At 46.2% G+C, this 12,465-nt stretch overlaps 1 protein-coding gene across 2 annotated transcripts in view; it reads right to left on the bottom strand.

Moving 5' to 3' along the window:
• Positions 1-738: 738 nt before the first annotated feature.
• PCYT1B (phosphate cytidylyltransferase 1B, choline) overlaps positions 739-12,465 on the bottom strand; it is a 31,356-nt gene continuing 19,629 nt past the window's right edge. Inside the window, exons 6-8 of one of the 2 annotated variants that reach the window (XM_069035391.1) lie at positions 11,115-11,257; positions 8,743-8,931; positions 739-3,725 (exon numbers count right to left, since the gene is read on the bottom strand). In XM_069035391.1, coding sequence (XP_068891492.1) covers positions 3,519-3,725; positions 8,743-8,931; positions 11,115-11,257 — 539 coding nt within the window. In that variant the 3' untranslated portion in view covers positions 739-3,518. Of the gene's footprint in view, positions 3,726-4,044; positions 4,574-8,742; positions 8,932-11,114; positions 11,258-12,465 lie in introns of those variants that run through there. The other variant, XM_069035475.1, reaches the window with a different exon arrangement.

The following is a 12,465-nucleotide window of genomic DNA, read 5'->3' as shown; positions in this document are numbered from 1 at the left end:
TGAAATTTTCTTATTCTGTTATTAAAAATATCTTAACTAGGAAGTCCTGAGCTGCCATTTGCTGGCTCAGCTTCTCCCTGCCTGAGGCAGGACTGTTGAATAAATAATCTTTACAGCTGCTGCAGGTACTAGCTTCTTACAGAATGGACAAATGGGAAAGAGCAAAGCAGAATATTCGGACACCAGACTGACTTGGCTCAAGGAAGAGTCAAGTCCAAAAGCCAGTGTCAGCATTTGTCCCTAAGGCTCATGTTTGCTGCTGCAGTTTTCCATCTGGCACAGCCATGCATCATCTCGGCACCCATGAGAGCAACTCAGTTGCTGCTGGGGGTGGTTTTCAGCAGTGGAACCAGAATGGCTGCAAAAGCATGGTCTCTTTCTTCCACTTTGAAGCAAGAATTCTAACAGTGGCTCCTGACTGCACTGTGCTGGACAGAGAGTAAAGAAGGTCTCAGACTTGTTGATGTCTAATGCTCCACCCTTCCAGTGGGGACAGCATTTCCCCACCTTCACCCACATTTTTCTGGCGGCAAGGTAAAGGCAAGGAGAGGTGATTCTGTCTGTGCAGAGAGCAGCAAAACTCAAGCAGCAGAATTTTGGGCATGTTGGCAGAGCTGCTCTCGTGGCTTTGTGGGGTACCATGGATGGGGATAACAGGTACTGTGCCATCACTGGGGGTTCCTCTGCAGGTTGTGTTCATGTGTCCGAAGATGCTGTAAAATGAAGGGGAGAGGCAGCTGTGGCTGTCATACACTTTATTTTTCACTTGGAGCTTGGCTGATAAATAGGACTCAATTAAAGTAACACTTGTGAAAAGTAAAACCCAACCATGACTCAGAAGTGCAAAATTGCCTTTCATGTGTCCAGACACCATGAGGTTCTGGTTTGCTGGAGACAGCACATGAATGTACCAGCAGGGCAAAGGCTTCAGCTTACTGATATCCTAAATGCAAACAAGACACCTGGTACAGAATATGGCTTTGTTGCTGGGTAGCCACCTGTGACCCTGAGAAACAGCTTCTGTTAAGAACTGGTCACTGGTGAGTTTTTCTCTAGTTACCATTTACAAGTCATGGTGCTGTCTCCACTCAAACCACTGAGCAAGGGCTGCTAAACAGTTAGTGCTATGAAAGTAAAATGAACAAAAAACAATGGTAAAAGCCAAGAACAACAAATCCTTGCCCACCTCCATTGCATTTGGACATGGCTCGTCTATCAACAGCACCAGTAGAAGCAGGCAGTTCCTGTGGTGGTGGAGTGGTTTGTGATGGCAAGACTTAAGACTTGCAAAGGATCAGAAAAACTAACAAGTGCATCCCAGGTATGAAATTACAGTAACAGGTTGCCTAAGGCTGAGAAAGGTTTTAATTGCATTGTCCCATTGGGCGCACAGCTGGCGGCAGCTGAAGTAGCTGTGGCTGTCCCTTTGCACATTCCACCCTATTTCCTGCTCACCTGTTTTTGCAGCTCTGTGAAGGAACTAGCTTGACTCTGGAGGACAAAGTGTGGCACGAGATGCAGTGTACTCAGTCTTGTGGTAGTCTGAGAAGTGTCTGGCATAATGTTCCCAAAGAAAAATTAGTTACCTCATAGTGGGGGATGGAAGAAAGCTGTAGGGAGTGAGCAGAGTGTGGGGCAAATTTGGTGCCTGGTACCAAGGTCTGTAATTTACCTGCCCAGAGAGTATCTGGAAAGGAGTTTATCTACCAGTGAGTCACCCAGCAAGGCAAGAACAGCAGCCTGGGGGCACTGCTGCCAGCAAGCACAACCACCCCACATGCTCAGGCATCTTGGTCCCTCAGTTTTTTTCCAAGAGCAATGTGGAGCCCTCCCTCCCGCAGCATTTCTTGTGCTGCCTGTGCAGGGAAGCAGCCAGTGCTGACTGGTGCTGCCTACAGCAGCCAGCGTGTCCTGGTGGGTTTGCAGTTCCAGGCAGCAGTGGCACAAGAGTGATTCTGTGGCTGCAGCCCCCTTCCCGGACTGCTCGAGGCTGTGCCCAGCAGGCTGCCCATGAGATAGGGGCCAGTGGCAGCCTTTACCTGCTGGCCTGGCACCACAGCTGCTGCTGGGCTGGAGAGCCTCAAAGGTGGCCATGTGCTGAGGCAGCTGTGCCAGGCAAGCCTGGGAGCCAAATGGCAGCAGTGGCACAGCCCCACCCCAGCGCTGGGGGCTGGGGGTTTCCTGCAGCTGTGAGGCAGAGCAGCCCCAGGGCTCAGGAATCCTGCCAGCCCCTGCAGCCACTTCAGCAGGTGTCAGCTGAGGGACTGAACATGGAGCCAGATGTCAGGCAGGACTCGCTTTGCCCAGTAGGAAGATCAGCATTGAGGGGAGAGCTTCACCTGTGCTACCCTCTGTGTTTCTGCTTGCGGCTGTACAGGTGTCATGGATGGAGAAAGAAAAGAGTTGTGCCTAATCCTGTTCAGAAAGTTTCCTTTGGTTTTTTCAAATTTTTTTCCTCCATATTAGTGTAGAGGAATAGGTTTGGGATCCTCTGCAGGGGCAGTGTGTCTGTGAACACATCCTGTTTAGAGTTTGATGAGAAGTTTGTTTAACTGGCTGAATACCATGTGACAACAGCACTGTTTGCTTATCATTTGCTGATACATAGCTGGGAGCAGCAGGTTTTCCTAGGAGGCCACATCCCAAGGCCTTGGGATCTTTTTAGAAATTCACCAGTAAAAACCACCAGCATCTTCAAACTGTCTTATTTCTTACACAACCACATTCCAGCTAGGGCTGTCTTTTCATTTCCTTTCTTGCCTTCAAAGTGCAAAGCCAGGGAGCAAACCAGAAGTGATCAGGCAGCTGTTCAGGCACTAGGAACGTGGAGAGCGATTTGATAAAGCAAAAAGCCAGACTCTTTACATACACCCCACACAGAGGCTTGGTCAACAAGCAGCACTGAATATATTAAATGGATTTCCACCAACTTGCCTGGAGAGCTCTTCATTTCAGTGCATGATTTGGGCTCTGGGGCAGATGTTATTCAAAAGGAAAAAAATCCAACTTTATTCCCTGTTTCTCAACATACTTGCTGCAGCAATGCGGTTCCTTCACGTGCCAGAAGAGCTCAAGGTCAGCAGGGTACAACGGCATCTTCCTCCCTCTGCAGGCTGCAGCCGGCATTTCCCTTCCCTGTGTGCTGGGTCCGGATCAGGAGCCTGCTGGGCTCCTCCTGCCAGCCCCCCTCGGTGCAGAGCTCCCACCGGCCTGGCCTGGAGCAGCAGCTGGAAAGCAGCAAGACAGGGGCAGGAACCTGCACATGGGTGTGTTTTTCTGTCAGTCCCTGGGGCTGTGTCTGGCAAGTGCTGCCGGCTGGGCCTCCAGCACCGCGAGAGAGTGGGGATGGGATAAGCTCTTCCTGAGATCTCCCTTGCTGTGCTCCAGTTCATTTTTGACATCGCCCAGAGCACGATCCCTGGTGTCAGAGATACCCCTGGTGTTCCTCATGCTTCTCCCCATCCAGTGGTTGAGTTCATAGCTTGTTCTTCTGTCTCATGGTTAAAAAAATATATATTTTATTTTTCATCCTCATCTCCCTCGCTCATGCTGCTGAGAGAGGCAGAGGCAGCTTTTGGAGAAGAGGGAGGGGAGGTCTTATTGATGACCCAAGGTGGAGATGGAGAGCGGGATGGAGAGCGGCCTCGCGTAGGACTGCTGTTTGGGCTCTGCCGGGGAGAAAAAGCCTGGAGCATTCGGCCACTTCGTTCCTGGAACATCTGCTTCTGCAAAAGCAAAGTGAAAAGATGCTCTTTGAGTAGTGCACAGAGAAGGCTGTGGGCAGGCAGGGGCTGTACTGTGCCTCTCACCCCAGGGAGTGAGCCGGGAGCCAGAGCCCTGGAGCGTGGCTGGTTTGCCTCTGCTGTGCTCATGATAACCTGGTCCTTGCGTGCAAGTTTTTACCTCAGCTGGGCCACCTCCTGTGTGAGAACACCCTTTGTACTGGCCCGAACCACACAGGGGGGACTTCCTTTGTATTTTTTTGTATGTGTTCATCAGCCTCTTGTCTCAAAAGGTCAACATTCCTACTTCCCATGGCCTTTTCCTTCTAGAATGTTGGGAAGGACCACCCATCTCTTCCTGAGCTTCCTGGCTTTCCCAGCTTTTATTCCTCCTTCCCTTCCCAAGGGAGACAGCCTGGTCCCTGCCAAATACTGGCAGCCACTTCCCCAGCTCTCTGGAGCAGGCATGACCCAAACCCATAAACTGAGGGTGGGAATGTCAGAATTCGGATGTCTGTTGAAAAGAGAAAACACTTGCAGGCTCTGTGTTCTGCTTGGAGCTTTATTGTCACTTTTGCTTTGTCAAGCTGAGTGGAGGCCTGCCAGAGCTGGTGGAGTGGAAGAGACACCTCTGCATTCAAGCAAACTGCTACAATAAGGCAAGTGCCTCTACTCATTAGTAGCAGTGTGGCCTTGCGTCATGCTGGGTTATGGAAGATGTGGCATGTGCTGCAAAGGCTTCACATGGAAAATGCCAAATCCGAGTGCCCTGCTGCTCCTCCTGGGGATGGGGAGCAAGAAGTCTCAACCTTGGCTGAAGTACTGGCAGTCAGGTCACAGGCGATGCTTGGCTGAAAGGAAGATCCAGCCCCAAGAAAGTTACGTTACCACTCAGGTCTGAGAGGAAAATACTTGTGCAGAGTGCATGGAAAGGTTTGCTTGTTTGGGCAGCTGCAAACTTGACCTCAGCTAAGTTTTCATCTTGTTCCTATTCCCTTTCCTGCTACTGTGACTGCTCTGTGCTGACCTTCCCCCCAGCCACAGAGCATCTGGCTGCCCATCTTGCTCTTTCTCCTCCTCTTTGAAACTCAGTATTCCCTGCCAGTGGAGAGGGAGAGGCTGGTTTGCCCCTCAGGTTTCTGGGTGTTCGCTAAATCCCAGGGCTTTAAAATCAAGCACAAATACTGAACTTAGCTGTTCTTCTGTGAGCTCCCTCTCCTAATTTACATCTTTATCCCATTTGCCTTTATTGACTTAGTTTTAGAGGCTGGATGTTGCTGCAGTGTGGAATGGCAGAACAGTTCCTGCCTGGAGCTACACTTACCAAGGCTCGTGCATAAAACCCCATGGTGTGTAACCTACCCCTGCACTACTGCTAGGTCAGAATTAGTAGAGACTTCCTAAAATCTCAATAGTTAGCAGATGGTGGTTGCTCCTGATAAATGGTGCCAGGAAACATTCGGAGGGGGAGGATTTCTGCAGCTGAGAGCTGCAAGGATGGCACCAGGGCTGGCAAAGCCCCAGGGCCCATTTGCAATTCAGTGGTAGGGGTGCAAAATTTCTCTGTAGATCACAGAAATGTGAGGTTCTGTGAGCTTAAGTTGTTTCACCCTCTCACTGAAGATAATCTCCGATAAAAACCCTCCATGTTTTATATGAAATATCTTTTTCCTGGCCAATTGAAATACTTTGACTTCCTTCTGTTACTTCAAACAACTCAGTGGCACAGTGGTGCTTCATGGGGGAGTACCAGTGCTGGGGGACATCCAAGTGTCCCATCTTGGCTTGGCCTGCACCATCCCAAGTGGCAGGGGTTACTTGACTGTACTTTAGTCACAGAGGGCAGGGATGGAAAGGGGAATCCCACCTTCCTGCTAAGTCCCTCAGCCAGGCTGCAGGACACCTGCTTCCCAGGTCTTCAGTGAAGAGTTTGTTGCTTGAGCAAGCTGACGCACTCACACCTTCAGCAGGGCAAGTGCCCGGCCCCTCCGCGTTGCCTCCTGCATTAGTGCTGGAACCACCAGGCTGCTGGCTCAAACCACAGCTCTGCAGGAGGAGGAGGTGGTGTCATCCACCTGCCTCACAACACCTCTTTCTCTCCAGCTGTGCTCCTTTGCAGGCCTCAAGGAGCTCCTTGGGCCATTGGGTACTGAAGAAGCAGAACAAGTGTTAATGGCTTCCTTGGAGTGCTGGAGGGTTAGACAAGGCTGGATGCACTGAGGACCTCTACCAGAGGTAGGAAAATCATTTCAAAGCCTTGATTCAAGCAAGTTCAGGTACACCCAACCAGTTTAGGGTTTGTTTTTGGCAAACTCGCTACTGGGAAAAAACATTTTTCCTTTTTCTGAATTTTATTGCCTATATGTTGATACCCCTTTGCTTTCCAAAGAAAATGCCAGCTGGGTGTTAAGAGAAGGCTTCTGCTTTTGAGCTGCTGATTGTTCCAAGGCCATTTTAGGTCCACGCTGCAGACAGGTGGTGTGGCCTAAACACTATCCCCAGGTTCTAGTTGCAACCTGTCTCATCTGAGCCCCTGCTGATGTCTGAGGTGATGCAGCTATTTGGAAGGCAACCTTCCCTGAGTGCCCCTGTGTGCTGGGCAGGGGGAAGCCAGCCCCTTGAAGGGATATCTCATTTGAAGGGACATTTCTGAGGGAGACTGGCACAGAAACCCTGGCCTGTGAGCTGTGCTTTCTCTCCACTGCCCTCAGCTGTAGGTGCCTGCTTGTACATGTCTGAGAGGAGGTGGAATGGACACCTGCACCCTGGAGTGGTGTCTCTGCCATTAGGCCCTGTGTGCCAGGCTGCGTGGTGGTCCTGTCTCACATCACAGAAAAGCTTCATGCCACATTAATCATTGTTTTTGACCCTGCTGTGACTATCTTGCAGAAAACATATGCACAGGGGATTGCACAGGTGGGCAAAATTGCCCATGAATTATAGACATCTAGACATTTGAAAACTGACGTTTTGACCTCTTTCACAAACGGGTGGTTTTTTTGTGGGTTACATGGCCCTTACTTTTAGAAAACTGATGCTAGCATAAAGTGTATTATAATAATTATTTGTGAAATAATAATAGCATATTAATGGCATGCAAATTACTGATCTAGAAATCCAGCATGCCCGTAACGATTCCTGTACTTTTAATGTCAACATTAAAAGCAACATCTAACTAACAGTGATAAGGCAAATTAACATTAATAACAGTTTTGACACTAATAGTAAGTTATCATTATTTTAAAAGTCTTTCCTGTTGCCAGGGCTCAAACTGATTTTAAAAAAGCTACACCACCTCTCAGCTTGCTGTCACTGATGCTCTTCCTACAACACTGTGAAGAGATTTCACTCCTCTTGTTCTTAGCAAAGGTCCCTCTGATTACACCAGATTTCCTACTCTGTGGTCAAACACTTACTCAGAAAACAAGAGTTTCTAGATTTTAAAAGACCTTTGCAGAGCACCTTTTCCTTAATTGAATTTGGTAAAATGTTTTATCAGCAAAGGTTTTTAAAAATGCCATTAGTGTGCAGTGTTGAGTGGGTAAAGTCAGGAAATGGAGTCAATGCTTTTAAATTCTTCTCCTCTCTCTGCACAGCTAAACTCATCTCACCTCCTGTGGCTTTCACGTGCTTTGTTAGCATCAGCTTCAGTTATTCAGCACCTATGGCCACAGGACCATCCCACATGGGGAACACACACAAAGCTCTATGGGCAACAAGTCACAGAGGAAGCTTCATGTGGATGTGGACAATGCAGGAAGACCTGGGCATTTCATCAGAAGAGTTACCTTCTTGCCCTCCCCCAGGAACGTGACAGTGTCCATGAACAAACTGTTAAATAAGCTCATTGTTCATGTGGCTGGGGCCTGTGTTGTTCACTGCCTTCAAATGGACACAAGCAGCTGTAAGACGACAAAGTCTCTGCTCTGAAGCCTTCACAGCCTAATTTTAGGTTTTCCTCAACTGAGTGTAATCAACATGGCAAGTCAGTGCAAAGATGAGAACTCCAGTAACAGACAGGTACTGCATGACTTGGTGGCACTGAGTTGTGACACAGCACTGATGTGAGCTACTTAATTCACAAAAGCTCTGTGACTCTTCCTATGTGTTTGTTTACAAACAAAAGCTCTGCTGAGTTCATTCCAACAGAAGGAAATTCTTTTTCACTGAGAGTTTGCAAACAGAGCAGCGTGTCTGAGATGGTGCCTGCACTGAAGGGTCTGGGCTTTCATCCCAACACAGATAAATTCTACGTTCCAATTAAGCTTTGTTACTGGTTTCAATGCAGCAAAACAAAGTCATACAAGAAAACAAAGCTTCTTGAGGTCTGGCATGCTATCAGAACTGGCAGATGGGGGCCAGGACTCTTTTGGGGCTCTGAAGTGCCACCAACTCACCAGTCAGTGCATGAGTTTGGTTTGAGAAGGTTTCTCCCCAGAAAGATGCTGTTGCAGATTCTCAACTGCCTGTCCAAGGCACTTGGGGACCTTTAAGTAAATGGGTCTGTGAAGCCAGCACATACCAAGCAGAGCTTTGCAAGTGCTTCAGTCCCACCTGAGCCTTCCCTGCTGTCAGTAGTTTTTGAAGTTAGAAAATTATAATTGTCTACTGCTGAATACAGAGCATAAAGAGAACTATTGAAAAGCTTTTCAATGGTCCTGTTTTCCCTCACTACCTCCAGTGTATATCCCTGACGTCAGAGTGGTTGCATTTAATGCTAACAGGGCCAACAGACTGTACTGGCCTGTTTGCTTGTGTGGTGCTGTGATGCAGCTCTGCTGAACACAGTCAGCATAACACCTTCAGAAAATACAGATATCCCAAACAAGCAACAGCCAGAAGCAGCAAATCCTTTTGTTGCAGTATTGGTATGCATTAATGGCTTCAGCAGCCAGGTCTGCCATTATCTTGCTGTGCTGGCTTTTGAGACTAAGAATGCAGCAGAAGCATCTGCTCTTGACCTGTGTTAGAGAGGAGAAATAAAAACAACTCAGACTTCCTGGGATGGCAGAATACCTACCCAAGCTCCATCAGGTCCAAACAGCTCTAAAAAGTTGCCAATAAATTCCCTGGACTTTTCTTCCCACTTCTGAATGAGGTCATGGCTCTTCTCTTCCACCTTGTAAACAAATTCTTTTGACTTTTCCTCCACATTCTTGACTTTTTCTTTCATTTTGTCCACTTGGTTTTGAAAGCGATATTTCTTCTCCTGTTTTAAAAGTGTGTTCAGAGATTAATAAAAAACTTGGAAATAATCAGCCACAAACAGTTGATAAGACAAAAAAAAATTGCATTAATGCATCCTAATAAATATGGCCTTGATTAGCTATTCCCATGTTATTTTTACAAATGCAAGTTTAACGTTTGTGGAATTTAGTGCAGAAGGTACATATTGAAAAGACTTCCTCTGTGACTACTGTGTTTAATCCACTACATGAATCTTTTCTGTATTCTCAAACTGAATGCACCTTGAAAATGATATGAATCTTGTGAAGGATATGAGTGAGAAATGAACAGCTCAAACAGTAGGCAAAAGGCAAATCTCCCTAGGTTTACTAGCAAATGCTGCTGACTTGCCAGTCTAGATGTTAAATTGGACCAAAATGTAACTTTGGGTGGATTTCTGCAGAGCAGAAGGAAAACTCTCATCAACTCTGAGCCTGGCTAATACAGGCGCTTCTGGCTGCAACACAGGTGTGTGTATGTCAGTGGCTTGTGGCCAACAAACTTCATAGAAAAGAGAGCAACTCCTAATTGCTAAGTCACACAGAAAAGGAGAGACACAGAAGATAATATTACAGAGCTCCTGGCAAAAGCTTCTGAAATACTTCAGGATTAAAGGGGTTTTGTCTTGAAATGCTTGTGCGCTCCACAAATTTTTGGTACAAGCAGATAAACAAGACATGCTCTTGAAGGTGTGGTGGTCTGTGTAGAAGTACAGATCACTATTGGCTTTTAATTCTCTGTTAACTCCATTTAATGGCCACTTGAATTTACTTTAAAAACATGCACTGTAGTGGGGTTTATTCTAGCTCACAAATCACTAAAAGCACAGTCTTTGCAGGCCACAAGCACAAACAAAATCCCCAACGTCCAAAGAAACCCAACTCACTCTGCACCTAGAACGTGATCAGCCCTTCCTTTAATGAGGAAACCAGTGCTCTTCTGCCTTGTGAAATCATGGGCATTTAATTTTGAAACACAGTCTCTGGTGCAAATCAGCATTTCTGCATTTAAATTACTGTAAGCTAAATAACCACATGTCAGGAGGTTCTTCAGAATACAACAGTGTCTGAGACGGGGTGGGGGAGGGGGGAAGCACAACTTATGCAACAGTACCTTAACCTCACAGCTGCTAAATAATAAATTTGAGAACCTTCAAGGCATCCAGCATGCCTTATTTTAATGGATATTTGCAATAGTGATCCTTCTGGGTGGAGTACTTACAAGCAGGGTTTTTTGAAGGTGTAGAAGACTTTATAAAAAAGCACAGTGAAATAAATATTTATGCCCTGTGATCTGGGGTTTATCTGCCAGACTTCAAAATAAGAAAGAGATAAACAGGAAAGAGATAAACTAAACTCTAATGAAATAACACAATTCAGTCCTTCACAAGGAGGTTTCCAAGATCCAGGGAGGGAAGGTGAGAGATCCTGCTGTGAGCCATCTCAGTCACAAGGGAGATTTCAGTTATGTGGGTTATCTTGAGGTTTAAGTCAAGACTGGAAACCGACAATGAAGAAGGGTAAAGTCTAATTTCTGTAAAGTGTTTACTTCTCACTGGAGGGGCAGGTCTGCATGTGGAAGATGAATAATCTGAGCAAGTCTTTCACATGGCACTCTTGCCATTGTGGCTTCTGAGCTCTACAGCAGTATAATTTATGCACCAGCTTCCTAGCATACTTCTTTCTTTTTGAAAACCATTTTAGCATTCCGTAGCAATCTCACTGCTTTGTGATTGGTTTTGTTAAGAGTTTTTTTGGGGGTTTTGTTTTGTTGGTTTTTTTAATCCTATCACGCTTGAGAGAAACTCTGGATTTCAAAATCCATGCTCTCTGGGCTGCCTTCTTGGAATAGGAATAAAGAAAGAAATTGTGTGTTGGGTGAGTGGTTGAGCAACCTCTGGTGGGAAGGTGGGCTCCTTCCTAGTGTGTTTTTGTCACCTACAGCTCAAGGAGGAAGGGGGAGCAGCAGCTTTGTGAAAAGCGTAAGATGGAAATGAGGCTTCTAATTAATAGGAGCAATTAAAACTACCCTCAGTGTACCAGTTTCTTTAAGTTCTTTCCAGCTATTTTAAAAGCAGCAGGAGGAAGATATTATTTCTCAACCTTTACTTTACACTCAGGATGCTAGGAGAGAGCTTGAGGAGCAAATGCAGATCAATGTACTCACATTTATAAAACTGACATTCAGCTCTTTGGCGGTGTATCCTCGCTGGAGGTTGCGCCGGGCATACACGTCATAGTCCCGCACGATCCGTGTGATGATATCCGATGTGGAGATACCTTCGGTTCTCTGCGTAGGTACAAACATTCCTGAGCAAAGTGGGAAAAGAAAGCCTGCTGATAAAGCTTGGCAGGACCAGGCACTGCAGTAGATAGCTGAGGATGAACACAAAAATGCCTGACCAAAGGTAAAAGGCTTGCAGTTCTGCCTTATTCCTAGTTCTCTCCTGTCCTTTCTGTCTGAGTTTGGGGAAGGCAAGATTGCTATACTATTAATTTTTTCTAAAGTCTTTAGAAAGACTAAAAATTTCCCTCTGTACAGTGTCAGCTGTGGTGTGGAAGTTATTAGACTGGCAGGGGCTCCCAAGCCAGGAAGGCCAAGTTTCACAGTTGTGGCAATTCACTGAGCAGTTCTTTCCATAAGCATAGCCTTTATTTAATGTTACATAAAGGAGCAGGGACGTTTGCTGCTCTCCTTTATTTCCACTCCTGTGCTGCACCATTTGATAGACTTTGTTCTGCTGAGTAGAACAGACCAGTGTCTGGCCTTGACCAAAGCCAGGAAAAAGATGCATTACAGTAACTGGAAAACACCCTGGAGGTTCCAGTAGTTTGTAACAGGAAGGTGAAGTGTAATGGTAATGTTTTGTGTCTACCCAGCCATGTCAGTGGCTGCATAACCATCCTCCCTGCTCTGACAAATCAGTCCCCAAGAAATCTGGCCATTTTTCAATACTGCTTGTATTTTCCTCAACACAACTGAGATATATGTGACTTTCTAATTGCTCCTCACCAAGGCAGAAGCACCTAAACTGTTAACACAATTCACAAATGTAATAGTAGCAGAGTGCTGGCACACCTTGCTTTAGTAGTTATTGAGAGCTACAAAAAATTACTACTATCACTTATATGGAATTGCAACATGAAGCTGCTGATGACAAAGAGAGAGAGAAGACTGGAGATGGTTTGGGAAAAAACAGGTAGTGCTTTGTCTTAAAATGGTGTTAGAGCTACTGGAAAATTAATCCTCACATGTTCACTTGAAGTAAGCAGGCATTGGTAGCTAATTTTACAGGGTTAGAAAAAGACTCGGAGAAGGAATCAAGAAGCTTAGCAGTCTCTTGTGACTAAATGCTATGTGATATTTTTTTCTTTCTGATCTCTAATTAATACCCTGCTAAAAAAATAGATTACTTTAATCATGAACAGACATGTTTCCCCAATCGTTGCTTTTCAGGCTTGCAGCAGTCACTCAGGAAACTATTTTTGGAAGTGGTGAAACCCACTTTGAGCCAGAA

Source organism: Aphelocoma coerulescens, chromosome 1 (assembly GCF_041296385.1).
Source record: "Aphelocoma coerulescens isolate FSJ_1873_10779 chromosome 1, UR_Acoe_1.0, whole genome shotgun sequence".
NCBI classification, from domain to species: domain Eukaryota; kingdom Metazoa; phylum Chordata; class Aves; order Passeriformes; family Corvidae; genus Aphelocoma; species Aphelocoma coerulescens.
The sequence above is the reverse complement of the archived record's forward strand: the minus strand, read 5'-3'. Positions and strand labels throughout refer to the sequence as shown.